The sequence below is a fragment of the Telmatherina bonti genome (assembly GCF_933228915.1).
Source record: "Telmatherina bonti genome assembly, chromosome: 19".
NCBI classification, from domain to species: domain Eukaryota; kingdom Metazoa; phylum Chordata; class Actinopteri; order Atheriniformes; family Telmatherinidae; genus Telmatherina; species Telmatherina bonti.
In genome coordinates this window covers 6,738,868-6,753,956 of record NC_136617.1, presented here as the reverse complement: position 1 = coordinate 6,753,956, position 15,089 = coordinate 6,738,868, and the positions used below count along the sequence as shown (strand labels likewise).

The window sequence follows — 15,089 nt, the reverse complement described above, 5'->3', positions numbered from 1 at the left end:
CACACACACACACACACAACACTCGGGGTGGGAAAATCGAATGAAAAATCAAAAATCTGTATTTTATTTTGCTTCACAATTATAAATTAATTTTTTTTTTAATCTTTTTTTTTTTTTCAAATAAAAATAATCCATGACAGAATTTTTGTAATTTTTATTGTTTTTTTTTATTGATCTTTTAATTCGTCTTCTTGGGCGTTAAAGCAGCAGAATGATGGTCTGAAAACCAGGTTGTTTTTTTCTGATTGAAGGAAAATGATGAACAAAAAAAAAAGTTTTTTGTTTATAATCTACAAAAATCAGCAATATTGAAGAAAATATTAAATCTGCACCAAAACATCAGAAACGAATAGAGACAAAAGCGTATCGTCACATCTCTAACACACACATACACACACCTGTAGAAACACCAGAATCACATAAAACCCAAAGAAACCAAAGAGCCAGAAGAGGCGAACGGCGTTCTCTAGCAGAGGACGCCGCTGGAGCAGAACGCCACGTGGTAGATGACGCTGGCGAGGCAGGCGTTGCACACGCTCAGAGCCGGACTGGAGCTGAAGATGCTGTCGTCGGTGGTGGACTGCGGTCCGGCGGTGGTGGGGGGCGTCGGGGGGAGCGTTGTTGGCAGGTCCTTAACGGAAAAGGCCTTTGACTCGGCGCCCCACTCCTTCAGGGTGAAGACCATGGTCAGGTTCTCGCCTGCGGGACGAAGAAACGTGGTTTTAGTTTCGCTCTTCTGGAACGTTCTACGTGTCAGCGTGAGGAAACACACCGCTGCTGGCGATGGACAGGCCGGTGAAGTTGGCCCAGCAGGTTTTGAACAAGATGGTGGTGTTTCCATCCAGTCCGTCCACGTCGTTCCCGCTGGCGTGCTTCAGAGTGGCGGTCACAGTGAGGCTGGTCACGCCCACCGAGACGCAGTTCCCCTGCAGACAGAAGCACAGGCTGAGGACGGACCGGCGCTGCAGAGACACCTGGACGTAGAACAATGCCGCCACCAAGCAGCAGCCGCATCGTGTGTTTTCCGTGTGTGTGAAGCGCAAAATGACTCGTTAGCCAGTAAACATCCACAAAGAGCCGCATGGCGGTTGACACTTGACGGCTTTTAGCCCCAAGTTACGCTGAAGGTTGATCAGAAACAACAAGCTTGGAAACAAGACGGAGGTTTATTTTTGTTGCAAATGTGAGGAAGAAGAAGAAGAAGAAGAACGTCCACATGGCGGTTGTCGACCAGAACCCGAAGTCTGGCGTTAAGCTGCGAATCCTCGAGAAGCAGCAACGGCTGCTGGCTCTCGCCAACGTGGCTGCAGACAGTTCCACTCATCAGGCTGCAGATGAAGAGTCAACAACACGTTGACTCTTCTTGGATGTAAACAATAAGAAAACAAAGCTCGTAAACGAAGCGGTGGAACCGCAGCAGAGCCCCACCTCCTGGTCCACCGCCATCAGGCTGGGCTGCTGGTACAGCGGGCCAACGAACTCGCCGGCGACCGGCTCCTCCACCAGCAGCAGGTCCGCCACGCTGGACAGGAAGTTGCTTTTAGGCTCGTCTCTCGTCACTTCCTCCTTCGCCACCTGGAGGTCGAGAGGGAAAGTCAGTGAAAAAAGCCGTTTTTATCCCGTTAACTCCGCTACAGCGCCGCCGCCTCACCTCACTCCAGCTGGGGTCTGAGGACGGCGGGGGAGGCAGGATTACTCCCATGGAGGAAACGTTGAAGCCGATGGACTGACTGAGGTTTCCGGAAACGGCGGCCTGACCCAGATCATCGGCGACGTTCTTCAGCAGCGTGAAGTCTTCCTCATCTGCAAAGCCGGAGCACAGAGGAGTGATTGGTGTTCCCGCCTCAGCAGGAGGTCCCCGTCGACTCCCGGGACTCACCGTCCGTGCTGTTGGAGCTTTGCTGCGTCGGCGGCTTCTGGATCTCCACCTCCACCGACAGGCCCGTGGATCTCTTCCGGCGCCGCGCGCCTCCATCTTCCCGCACGATCTTGGTGATGCGGATCATGTTGGGAGGAATTCTGAGGAAAACGGCGAGGTTCTGGACCAGGCTGTCGCCGAAAAACTCGTCCTCCGTCATGGCGGGCATGTTGAAGGCCAGGACCAGAACTGGGGAGGTTCTGATCTCTACCGGAGTGGAACCTCTCAGCAAGACCTTCAGCATCTTGTAGTCCTGGTCGAAGTAGTTTGTTCCTGTCGAGGCGTTCATCCGAGGGACGAACTCACCTGGAAGCAGCGGTGAAACAGGAAATGGTTGGAAGGAGGACGGCGGGGACGGTGAACCGTAAAGCCTGCTGAACACGCAGCGCTGCGTTCAGGATTCGTCTCGTTTTCCTTCCAGCTGCAGCAGAAAAGTCGTTTCTGCTTCCAGCATTTTTACGTTTAAACTTCGGAACAGAGAAATCTGCAGCTTGTTTCCAGCTCCTGCTAACCTTAACCTAAACCTAACCAACAACTCTCACATGCTCCACCCCTCATTTTTAACCCCCCTCCTGTTTTTACACTAACCCTAACCACTCCTACCCAGATGCCTAAACCTAACCAACAACTCTCCCATGTTCCACCCCTCCTTCCTAACCCCGTCCTGTTTTTACACTAACCACTCCTACCCAGATGCCTAAACCTAACCAACAACTCTCACATGCTCCACCCCTCCTTCCTAACCCCGTCCTGTTTTTACACTAACCACTCCTACCCAGATGCCTAAACCTAACCAACAACTCTCACATGCTCCACCCCTCCTTCATAACCCCCCTGCTGTTTTTACACTAACCACTCCTACCCAGATGCCTAAACCTAACCAACAACTCTCACATGCTCCACCCCTCCTTCCTAACCCCGTCCTGTTTTTACACTAACCACTCCTACCCAGATGCCTAAACCTAACCAACAACTCTCCCATGTTCCACCCCTCCTTCCTAACCCCGTCCTGTTTTTACACTAACCACTCCTACCCAGATGCCTAAACCTAACCAACAACTCTCCCATTCTCCACCCCTCCTTCCTAACCCCCCTGCTGTTTTTACACTAACCACTCCTACCCAGATGCCTAAACCTAACCAACAACTCTCCCATGTTCCACCCCTCCTTCCTAACCCCGTCCTGTTTTTACACTAACCACTCCTACCCAGATGCCTAAACCTAACCAACAACTCTCCCATTCTCCTCCCCTCCTTCCTAACCCCCCTGCTGTTTTTACACTAACCACTCCTACCCAGATGCCTAAACCTAACCAACAACTCTCCCATGTTCCACCCCTCCTTCCTAACCCCCTGCTGTTTTTACACTAACCCTAACAACTCCCATCTTCCAAACTAAGCCTAACCAACCCCTCCCCCCCACCCACTCTCCTGTACTTTACACTAAACATGCCTCTTCCACCTCATACCTTGCCCAAACCAACACCTCCCCCCTGAAAACTACATAACCCAGAGATACACAAATCCCCAGATAAGCTCCTTAAATTAACCACAACCAAAATAAATAACTCAACTCGAGTTGACCGTGCACACCTTATCACAATGCTGGCACACAGTATCCTCCGGGACGAGTTCGATAAGACTTCGTGTGTGTGTGTGTGTGTGTGTGTGTGTGTGTGTGTGTGTGTGGGGGAGTGTGTGAGAGAGGCATACTTGCGTATGTTGGCTCCCGCAGCGTGTAGTCAGTCTTGTCGTTGTTCCATGCAGCGTTGGTGGGAGCGACCAGGCCGTTGTCGACGTAGACGTCCAGCCGCTGAGGGTTGGAGTAGAAGACGGACACCAGGATGCTCTGCGGGAGGTCGACACACACGCTCGATTAGAAACACGAGGAGAACGAGACCAATCAGAGCAGAGCTCGGGCGTGGTCCCACCTCTGATGGGTCGGCGTTGAGCATCATGAGGCGGAGTTTCTGCGGGCTGACGCTGGTGAAGTAGACGTCGAAGGCGTGGCCGGCGGCCATGATGCTGTGGAACAGAGACAGACGCTCCTGGCAGGTGTAGCCAGCGCACCATCCGTGGTCCTGCGGACCTGGAGACCAAGACAGAACCGATTCCAAACACGTCCTCACTTTACGGCAGATCTGAGGTTTTTTATGTTCGTCTTCGCACCGTTGATGAGGTCCACGTAGCCGCCTCCGAGCACGGCGACGGGGGACAAACGTCTCGTCTCTGTGTCCGAGTCCAGGCTCTCAATGGCCACCATCTTGTAGTTCAGCTCGAAGCACTTGTAGCTCTGCCAGGACTCCACGAAGGTGCAGTTTTTCCTGATCACACCTGGACGCAGAAACGGGAAAATTAGAGCGAAGGACGACGAGCGGATCTTTCTCACCTCCGACGCCAGAATCCACCTTTATGAGGAGCGATCTGGTCCACGGGGATCCGGCTTCCATTCAGCGCAGTCAGCATGATTTTGGGGATGCGATAGTCGCCCAGGCCTCTCCTGGGATCTCCTCCCCACTCGTACTCGGACTGGGGCACCACAGCTCCCACTGCTCCCAGGAAGGAGCCGTCCAGGTCCTTCAGCATGGTCTTCTTCTTCGCGTCGCAGTCCATGTCCACACAGTCAGCTGGGTTCACTTTCCTGAGCCACAAACACAAACATTTACCAACTCTTCTGCTGGTAAAACCGGAGTAAAAGCTGTAAAAACGCGCGGCGCCACTGACCCCAGATCAGGCCTGTGGATGAAAACTTTGGCCTCCTCTTGGCTGTGAACCGTCTTTATTCTGGAGACCTGAACCGGGTGCTGCAGGTCCTCGTTCAGCGGGTTGGTGATGAACATGTAGTTGGTCTCACCGGAGCACACGCCTCGGAAACTGACGAATGTTGTGTCTTTAACGGGAGAATTGTGGTTAAAAAACGTTTTTTGGAACAATTCAGCGAATAGCGGCGAGCGCGAGCCCCACCTGTGACCTTCATCAGGCCTTTGATGGCGTTGTAGTTCATGTTGAGGTGATGAGGCTTGCCTGGCGCCGTGTTGTGTCCAGACTGAAACGTCGGCCAGCAGATTCCAGACCTGCCTCCTGCTCACAGAGAAAACCAGGAAAGGACGACATTATGACAGATTTTCTTCTGATTGTCATCAACGAGAAAAATCAGCATTTTTACGTTTTTTTATCTGTTTATTTCCCAAATCTATAAACGTGTAAAATCACATGAAGGCTCCTTCTCGGTTTCCAGGTTTTTACTATAGCTGTCAATCATCCTAAATTCTTAGGAACTCCAAATTATTTATAAACAAAAAGTTATTCCTCATTATAAAACTATGAATTTGGCATTTCCACAGAGGAGAAAGCTGGTTTTGAGGACGTAAATGAACCAAATCCGATTATTAAAAAAAACCCAAAAAAACCAAAAACCCACTTTTCTGTTTGTGTTTCAGCCTTAAATTTAGAATATTTACCATCTGGTGTCCAGAAACAAGAAAACATGAGGAGAAAAATAAAGATTTCTTTAATCTGAAGTCTTTATTTGTCCCTTTAACTGAACGTAAATATACTTTACTGTAACGTTAAAATGGTTGTAGTACAAACGGTGTCCACTAGGGGGCAGAAGAAGCATATCAGGTTGCGTTCAAAAGGCTTTTAAGCTGAATTTTTACCTTTAAATGATGCAAAATGTCTCAATATATGTATCAAATATGATATATACGCTGTTAATGGACAAAAATCAGATTTTTGACATTTTGTTGATTTTACGCACGCAGGTTTATCCTCCTTATTTATGAGGTTTTCATCCTTACACTTAAATTATTTATCATCGGGTGTCCAGAAACAAGAGAAAATTGGTTGCTTTTTTTTTTTTTTTTTAAGCTTTTAACAGATGATAAATGTAATTTTTTACCGTCTAAAATGATAAAATGACTGTGGTGCAAACAGTGGCCACCAGGGGGCAGAATCAGCAAAAATGTCCCAAACGCTACAGATTTCTTTAGAAATTGACAACATTGATATTTAACTGAGAAATTAATTTTGAAATGAAGCCACGTGACGCCACAAGGCTCTGAATCCGTCTGAAGCTCTTTGGGGTCAGAAGGGAGTGAATGTTGTACCCGCAGGAGGTCTGGGAGCGCGATGACTCGCGGTGGTGGCCACGTTGAAGTCGCTGGAGCTCAGCGTGTCCGAACAGTTGAAGCTCGGGCTGCTGCCAACTATCAGGGAATTCTGGGAGGAAACGAGCAGACGTGTGAGGGAGGGAAGGAAGGAAGGAAAACTGAAGAGAAGAACGAAATCTCACCTGAACTTCAACTCTTTTATCAGCAAATGCGTGAGACAGAGAGGGCGGGGCGTAGATGAGGGGCATGACGCCCATCCCGTTGTCCACCAGGGTCACGTTGGAAATCACCACGTTCATGACGACCTGGTGGGAGGAGGAAGAGGAAGAGGAGGCCAGCTGTTCATTAAAACCTTTTCCTGCTTCCTTTAATTAAAAGTTCATTCATTTCGTTAAGTGTTTGACATCATGAGACTTTTCCCGCCTCACAAACTGCTGATGGAAGCAAAATGAGGCGTGATGATCAGCGAGACGCCGGTAGGACGACCAGAGACGATGAGAATGTGGGACAATCTGTCTCTTCCATGACAGGATTTCTAAAGAAAACCTTTCTATTTTGCTCTTTGGTCATGTTTGGATAGTAATTTTATTACCAATCTGTTACTATATTTTTTTTTATTGAAATTTAAGTTCTCTGACAAAGGAAAACAGTAAAAGCTTGCATACTGTTTCCTTGTTTCTTTTAGCAGTTTAGGCTTCATCAGGAACATGTTGACTGGGAAGCCTCCCTCCGTCTTTTTTGTGACTCCGATTCTTGGTGCGTTTCATGTCTTATTCCTCGCTGTGTGACACGGAAAAATGACTTTGGGAAAACATATATTTCTGGGTTAAACCTGTTTGAGGAGACTGTGAGGGTATTTTGTGATGTTTGTCAGTCTCTGTTGGAACAACACTTTCTGTTCTTCTTCGCGGCGGTCGTCTCCCTCCATGATCAGTCGGTGTATTTATTTATTTATCTTCGTCAGTGGGTGCACCGGTGCCTCCTAGCGGTGAGTCCCGCCTCCTAGTTTGATTGACATGAGTGTCCATCAAATCAGCAGGCGGTGTGATGTGACAGCCGTCAAATATTTTGCCTCAGTTAGTAAAAGCCCGTTTTGGTTTGTTTGTTTTCTTTCTTCACAAAAGTGAAGCCTGGTCGTAACGATGCGGGACAGCCTGAAAACGCCGGTTCACCTTCTGTTTTCCGGAGTTTCCCGCCGCCTCAGACCTGCTCGGCCTTCGCGGTCCAGCAGAGGAAATTCTTGGCTGCATTGAAGCAGGTTGTCCTTCACATCCTGCTGTTTCTGCTCCTCAACGATGTTATTTTCCAGTTTCTGTGGCGCCGTTGCTACGCGTGTTTGTTGTAAACAAACCAGAACCGGCGGTTCTACTCGGTGAAGGTCTGGAATCCTCGCTGCAGTCCAGCCCGAGCTGTTTCCATCAGAAACATCGAGGTGTTTCTCTGCCGTTCAGGACCCATGTCTCCTACCTGGAAGTAGATGGCGAAGTCGAAGCTCCTCCAGATGAAGAAGCCGCGGATGAAGCTGCAGCCGGGCAAACCGTCCTTGTTGAGGTAGACGCCGTACAGACCGCCGTGAGCCTCGTTGTGAACCCAGGCCTGGTTGTCGTTGGCGAGGCCTGCAGGAGACGGAGGAGACGGTGTGGAGGCGTCTCCTGATTTTTCTGCCTCATCTTGCTGTGAAAGGTGGTTTCCGTTACCTGGACACGGCTCGCCGTCGATGCGATACGCCACCCGCTCAAACCCGGCCACGATGTTGTGCTGCAGCACCACGTTCATCCCCTCGTTCACCTGATTTCACAGCAAAAACGTTACACGTTGTTTCAAAGCGTCTGCGGCTGATTGAGCGTTTTGATTGGTCGCACCTCGATGGCGGCGTTCCATTCGAAGTTGAAGGGCTCCTCTCGGTCCTGATAGGAACCCGGCCACAGCGTCAGCATCACCAGGTTCCTCGTCAGCGTGATCCTGTCGCCCCAAACCCGGATTCCTGTTTGGCAGAAGACAGAAAACTGAGCCGAAGCGGGAGGAATCGCCGCGGCGTTTCGGCGCCGTGAAGCAGCTGAACGACTTCTCTCCCTGCGGTTTTAACCTTCTCCGACTGTGTGGTGGATGACGTTGTCAGAGATGTTGAGTCCCTCCGTCCCGAAGACACCGATGGCCGGAGAGAAGCCGTCGTGGAAGGCGCAGCCCTGGATGTAGGTCTCGTCTCCCGAAACCTTTCAACACATCAAAATATTTATTTTCCTCTTAGTTTCTAATTCTGATCCATTTAGAAGGAAAACAAAAAGAGATATTTCACTAATTTCACACCTGAAACGCAGAAATTTATCGGAAAAAATGATAAATATTTGGGTTAAAACATAAATTTCCTGCTTTCTCATGCCAAGTTCCTTGTTTTATTCCATCATTTCTGAATAAAGTGACGTGGTTCTGCAGGGCGTCGCCGGCCTTTGGTGCCGGGAAGCGGCCGTCTGCCAGGTGATACCGGCTCTGTCCGGTAGCCGTCAGGTGATACCGGCTCTGTCTGGTAGCCGTCAGGCGATACCGGCTCTGTCTGGTAGCCGTCAGGCGATACCGGCTCTGTCCGGTAGCCGTCAGGTGATGCCGGCTCTGTCCGGTAGCCGTCAGGCGATGCCGGCTCTGTCCGGTAGCCGTCAGGCGATGCCGGCTCTGTCCGGTAGCCGTCAGGCGATGCCGGCTCTGTCCGGTAGCCGTCAGGCGATGCCGGCTCTGTCCGGTAGCCGTCAGGTGATGCCGGCTCTGTCTGGTACCGGCTCTGTCCGGTAGCCGTCAGGTGATACCGGCTCTGTCCGGTAGCCGTCAGGTGATACCGGCTCTGTCCGGTAGCCGTCAGGTGATACCGGCTCTGTCCGGTAGCCGTCAGGTGATACCGGCTCTGTCCGGTAGCCGTCAGGTGATACCGGCTCTGTCCGGTGGCCGTCAGGTGATACCGGCTCTGTCCGGTGGCCGTCAGGTGATACCGGCTCTGTCCGGTAGCCGTCAGGTGATACCGGCTCTGTCCGGTAGCCGTCAGGTGATGCCGGCTCTGTCCGGTAGCCGTCAGGTGATGCCGGCTCTGTCCGGTAGCCGTCAGGTGATGCCGGCTCTGTCCGGTAGCCGTCAGGTGATACCGGCTCTGTCCGGTAGCCGTCAGGTGATGCCGGCTCTGTCCGGTGGCCGTCAGGTGATACCGGCTCTGTCCGGTAGCCGTCAGGTGATGCCGGCTCTGTCCGGTGGCCGTCAGGTGATACCGGCTCTGTCCGGTAGCCGTCAGGTGATACCGGCTCTGTCCGGTAGCCGTCAGGTGATGCCGGCTCTGTCCGGTAGCCGTCAGGTGATGCCGGCTCTGTCCGGTAGCCGTCAGGTGATGCCGGCTCTGTCCGGTGGCCGTCAGGTGATACCGGCTCTGTCCGGTAGCCGTCAGGTGATGCCGGCTCTGTCTGGTGGCCGTCAGGTGATACCGGCTCTGTCCGGTAGCCGTCAGGTGATGCCGGCTCTGTCCGGTAGCCGTCAGGCGATGCCGGCTCTGTCTGGTGGCCGTCAGGTGATACCGGCTCTGTCCGGTAGCCGTCAGGTGATGCCGGCTCTGTCCGGTAGCCGTCAGGTGATGCCGGCTCTGTCCGGTAGCCGTCAGGTGATGCCGGCTCTGTCCGGTAGCCGTCAGGTGATGCCGGCTCTGTCCGGTAGCCGTCAGGTGATGCCGGCTCTGTCCGGTAGCCGTCAGGTGATACCGGCTCTGTCCGGTAGCCGTCAGGTGATGCCGGCTCTGTCCGGTAGCCGTCAGGTGATACCGGCTCTGTCCGGTAGCCGTCAGGTGATACCGGCTCTGTCCGGTAGCCGTCAGGTGATACCGGCTCTGTCCGGTAGCCGTCAGGTGATGCCGGCTCTGTCCGGTAGCCGTCAGGTGATGCCGGCTCTGTCCGGTAGCCGTCAGGTGATACCGGCTCTGTCCGGTAGCCGTCAGGTGATGCCGGCTCTGTCCGGTAGCCGTCAGGTGATGCCGGCTCTGTCCGGTAGCCGTCAGGGGCCACGTTGACGTTCAGGGACCGTGTCGGACCCCAGCAGTAACCCGGTATATGTACTGTAGGTTATATTGTGTTGCATTGTCTCCTGACGTGGTTTTAACGGGCTCTGGGCTCTGGCAGAATGCTGGATGAAGGAAACGGACTTTTGGGAATTCCAGGCTGCAGGTCTGCTGTGCTTTTATGGTTTTTAAAGTCAATTAAAATGTTTTTGTTTTATCGTAATTTTATATTTAGTTTTGTTTACAGAGTGATGTGCCGCGACCTGCTGTCCTTTAGTTTGGTTTAGTGTAGATTTACGTTACTCCGCTCCAGCTGTCAGTGTGTTCAGGTCACAATGCATGGGGACCCAACTGTCCTTTCAGTGTGTGTGTGTGTGTGTGTGTGTGTGTGTGTGTGTGTGTGTGTGTGTGTGTGTGTGTACCTTTCCCAGGTTGAGGAAGGCCACTGAGTAGCGCGGGTCGTAATCGTCGGTCCAGCCCTGCTGGCCCGAGTGGAAGAACTCCACATTCCTGATCTGAGCTTTACCTTCAGGAGGAAAAACATTAAAATATGACGAATAAATCTGAGAAAACTTATTCATTATTAATTAAAGCTGTTTTCAACCAACATTTTTATCAGGACGTTGCTGTAAAAACTGGTCTGAATGGAACCAAACGTACACAGATAAAGTTTTAATGAGCTTTATTCAGCGTACAAACACAGCTGATGTGTTTACTAAATACAGAGTTAGTCAGGAAAACATCTCCTCATTGCTGTGTTACACCTTCCCACAGGATCTCAGCCCAGCGCTGGGAGGTGTCTCTTTGGGCTCTCCAGTCCATATTCTGCATGTTTCTGTACACGATGCGGCTACTTGGTGATGAAGCTCCATGTATTCTTTACCTGCCGACACTCTGCTGTCGGCTGCTGGATCGTTGCAGGTTTTATTTTCCACAGTCTGGACCTGAAGTCCTGCCTGGTCTGGTGTGTGTATGGACATATATGTACACATATATATAACTAATATATTTTTATTTAGTACTCTGCTCATTACACTGTATTTAAAAACAGTTTTTTGTATATTTGCTGCCGTAACTAAATAATTTACCAATTTTGGGATAATTATTGTATTTATGAAAGTTTTAATCAAAGTGTTTTATTTTATTGTCTTTTTTATATATATATATATATATATATATATATATATATATATATATCTGTAATGACTTTTTATATTTGTTTTTCAAACTTTTTTCTAGGATAAATTGATATTTTTTCAGTAATTAATCCCGTTTTGCTTCCGCTTTTACATCCAATGAATCTTAGGGTTGAATAAGCCACGCCTCCTTTTCCACAACGTGCGCACAAGTTCCGTCAAAACAAAAACGGTGGCGGATGGAAGCCATCTGCTTTTTCAGCAGAACCTCATGCTCCTCCAGCAGCAGATAGAAATGGACACGGAGAACAACAGATGGACCTAAACCCGCCGCGGAGGAGAACCAGAAGGGCGACCCGGAGGCAGGTTTGGGTCGGACCGGGCAGAACCAGCTGGTGGGACGGCTTCGTCTACGGCGTCGTGGTGGACAGACTGGAAGGAAAACTTCTGCATGTCCAGAGCTTCTGTCGCTGCCCTGAGCGAACATGAGGCTCCGATTGACCTGCTGAAGAGGGTCGCCATGACGCTTTATCGCCTTAGCAACGAGGGGAGGCTGCTCAAGACCGCAAACGCTTTCCAAGCGAACAACGCTTTTTCAGAAAAGATGTTTTTGATCAGATTTTAGGATTTCATGGACAAAAGTGAAATTATATTCAGACTGATTCCATCTTTTGTGATTAAAAATAGTCCGATTATGTTTTTATTTTCCAATATTTATATAAAAAAAAGGATAAAAATGAAGATTTAAATGTATAGAAGATTATAGCAGAACTCATTTCCATAAAATACAACGATAACATCAGCAGGAGAATAAAAATATGTTCATTTCAGACCAAAAGACGAGTTTATCCTCACAACGACAAGGTTTGACAAACTGATGAACTTTCCTTTTAACCAGCAGATTTTATGTTTTGTTTTTTTTATTTCTGACGGCAGATAAAAATATTTCTGAATATTCATCAGGGCCGAGTAAAACTTTAGGAATTTAACTGTAAATATTCATAGACGCGGTTCTTCTCATCAGCACCTGGCTGTAATGCCCATCTACCGCCACAAGGTGGCGCTGATTTACCTGTTACCATCTTGCACTGCTGACGTATTTTCAGCTGAATGTGTTTTGGAGGCGTGACCTATGATGGGACGTATGCCGGCGTCCTACGGATGAAGACGAACTCGTACCTTTATAGTCGATTCCTGCGCTGGAGAAGGACCCGACCAGCAGTCTGGCTCCAAACGACTCACTCAGCAGGTCCGGATACCCCTCACCGATGATCTTGATGTTCCTGGTCAGCAGAGCGACGTCCGCCGCCAGCGTGTAGGACGAAGACGTACCTGAGACGGAGTGAGTCTCACCTGAGCGGGAGGAAAAGAACCAGTTCAGTCTGGGAACCATTTCAGCGTGACTCCTGCAGACTGGGAGAAGATCTGCGTCTCTGACCGATGTGGGCGTGGGCCAAAGGCTGGTCCAGGGTCAGGACGCGGCCGTCCGCTGACACGCCGGCGATGCGACGCTTTTCTGTCTCTGAAGCCTTGTAGCTGGTGGTGGAGATGACCACCTCGTCGCCGACCTGCAAAACACGTCACGTCGTCACGTTGCCACGACAACAGGAGGGGAAGACGGAAGCACACAAACCTGCCAGTCCATGGAGCGCGTCAGAGTCAGAGCGCTGGAGCCGGCGGCGGCGGTGGCGGCCAGCTTGGTGTGGTAAACATCATGAGGTTGTCCGTAGAGCTCCAGCGTGCCGAACACACCTGGAGAACGGCAGACAGAACCTTCGGTTTCCTGCTTTATTTCACTTTCATCATTTTATCTGTTGAGCTTCAAAACTTTACAGTTTAATTATTAATCTATTTGTTTAATTTTCTATTTATTATTTATATTAAAATGATTTAATAAGTTCCTGCTGGGACTAAAATTATTCATTTAATTTATTTTATTCACAATTTCATGTCATTTGTTGCTGCGTCACACCTCGGCCACATCTCGCACACAAATTGCCGTTTTTCACGTAAATTCACCGTCTCTGACTTTTACATGTTCCGAACTATCAGACCGCGAAGAACAAGCGTTCAGCAGAATGTGGTGGCAGAAGACAAAACCTGCTTTATTGTTGCGCCGATCTCTGCTTCCACGAGCATATTTTAGTTAAAATAATAATGAGAAAGAGAAAAACGAGGTCGTAGCTCGATGCGGAGCCACTTCTGGTCAGATTCTGGTTCTTCTGTTAGACTTCGGCAACAAATCTGAACTTCTTCTGCAAATAGAGACGCTGCTATTTAATTTCACAGTTAATGGCAGCATTAAACTTTCAGATTCGCTTTCCGTAAGAGATAACGTTGAACCAGAACAAAACTTCCACAGAAAGAAAAAACGAAACAAACGGGTCGCCCTGCACTTAAAAACGGCCAGAATCTTTGTAAACAAGGATGATAAAGTTTTCTGTGGTGGATTTGATTCCCTTATGTCCCAAAAACAGATTTCCTCACAGACGAAATGCCAAATTCGGATTTGGGACGTTCAATTTATGGTAAAAACGATGTGTTCTGCCCCCTGCTGGACGCCTGATGCACTACAACCATCTTGTCGTCTGATAAACAAAAACTAGTTTTAATTTTTTACCTCGTTTGATAAAAACAGAAAAATAAAGACTTCAGGTAAAAAAAAAATCCCAATTTTTTCTTTGTTTTGGGCTTGAAGGGGTTAAAAATCAAGTGTTACCAGTAAAAACAATGGTATTATTGTCAGATACTCAACGATAAATATCGTAAAGTTTCGGCTTAAACTATCAGAAACTTTAAGCAAACAGGAAAACGTGTTTCTGGTAAATCCGTTCACCTACATGACCAACATAACGCCAACATGGCCAAGTCGTAACTTCCCGTTTATTCTGTAAAATATCAAGATAAAAACATGTTAATTCTGCAGATTATTCTCTCCGTGTTGACGAGATAAGAATATAAAGACCTGTATGGAATTATTTTATGTATTTATGTGGTGGGAAATTTATCGTAAAACAATCGTAACATGTGAACGGCAGTCCTACCCAGGACTTTGGATCCCTGGTTGGGTCCGTTGGGCAGCGGCCAGTCGGGAGTGTCGTGTTTCCCCCTCAGCCTGAAGAGCAGCTGACCTCTGAACGGCTCATCGCTCCATCCGGCGATCAGCCGTCCTCCCTGAAACGACAGGACCGTTCAGGCGGCGTCACATCGCTGGAGAGTCTCAGCTTACGTGACGGAGAAGCTCCACCGAGGCGCTGACCTGGATGGAGATGTAGACGGCGTCCACCACCGTTGCATTTCCGCTGGACGAGGCGTTCGCGGCGTTGGGAATCTCCAGGACTCCGATCACAGTCAGCTTGTTGAGGCGGGGGGTGTTGCTGTCCAGGACGACCCACCGTCCTGCAGGGAGGCGACACGAAGCCTTTCGTTTAGTTCTACATTTTCAGATCATTTCTGGTTTTAGAATCAATTTTGGTCATAAAAAGCAACAATAAATTTATACATTTCACACCTTATGAGTAAATAAACGCAGCTAAAATGGTTCTTCCAGCTTCACGTTTAATCTGAAACGTTTCAGCCAAACATGCAGAAAATATGAAGCTGCAGCTGAAATCAGCAGATTTAACACATCCGAACCTAAAGAAATGTGAGTTTGGACAAATGAACATGTAAAAAGTCAGGTACGCGGGCTAAAGCTAAGTCACGTTGTTAACCGGCTAAAAACCGCGGCTGTTCTACGTTCTTCTGACTTGAAGCGGGAGATCAGGTACCTGTCAATCAAAAGAACACGCCCATAAATATGCCGAACTTCGAGATTAAATTACTTTTAAACGGGTGAGTTAGAAAAAAATTCCCTCCCCCCACAGTTGTCATGAAGGTAAACCTGACCTATTAAACCTAAAA

At 49.2% G+C, this 15,089-nt stretch overlaps 1 protein-coding gene across 1 annotated transcript in view; it reads right to left on the bottom strand.

Annotated features, from left to right (window-relative positions):
- Window positions 1–466: 466 nt before the first annotated feature.
- Window positions 467–15,089, bottom strand: part of pkhd1l1.1 (PKHD1 like 1, tandem duplicate 1) — a gene marked incomplete at both ends in the record, with an annotated part of 67,589 nt that continues 52,966 nt past the window's right edge. The window contains 23 exons of the mRNA XM_079259251.1: window positions 467–699; window positions 773–926; window positions 1,429–1,575; window positions 1,652–1,803; window positions 1,880–2,224; window positions 3,631–3,766; window positions 3,849–4,006; window positions 4,087–4,251; window positions 4,326–4,558; window positions 4,642–4,807; window positions 4,882–4,998; window positions 6,027–6,138; window positions 6,212–6,334; window positions 7,497–7,645; window positions 7,727–7,817; window positions 7,892–8,013; window positions 8,116–8,242; window positions 10,473–10,576; window positions 12,366–12,539; window positions 12,625–12,754; window positions 12,820–12,938; window positions 14,231–14,360; window positions 14,446–14,585. Coding sequence (XP_079115377.1) covers window positions 467–699; window positions 773–926; window positions 1,429–1,575; window positions 1,652–1,803; window positions 1,880–2,224; window positions 3,631–3,766; window positions 3,849–4,006; window positions 4,087–4,251; window positions 4,326–4,558; window positions 4,642–4,807; window positions 4,882–4,998; window positions 6,027–6,138; window positions 6,212–6,334; window positions 7,497–7,645; window positions 7,727–7,817; window positions 7,892–8,013; window positions 8,116–8,242; window positions 10,473–10,576; window positions 12,366–12,539; window positions 12,625–12,754; window positions 12,820–12,938; window positions 14,231–14,360; window positions 14,446–14,585 — 3,527 coding nt within the window. The remainder of the gene's footprint in view (window positions 700–772; window positions 927–1,428; window positions 1,576–1,651; window positions 1,804–1,879; window positions 2,225–3,630; window positions 3,767–3,848; window positions 4,007–4,086; window positions 4,252–4,325; window positions 4,559–4,641; window positions 4,808–4,881; window positions 4,999–6,026; window positions 6,139–6,211; window positions 6,335–7,496; window positions 7,646–7,726; window positions 7,818–7,891; window positions 8,014–8,115; window positions 8,243–10,472; window positions 10,577–12,365; window positions 12,540–12,624; window positions 12,755–12,819; window positions 12,939–14,230; window positions 14,361–14,445; window positions 14,586–15,089) is intronic.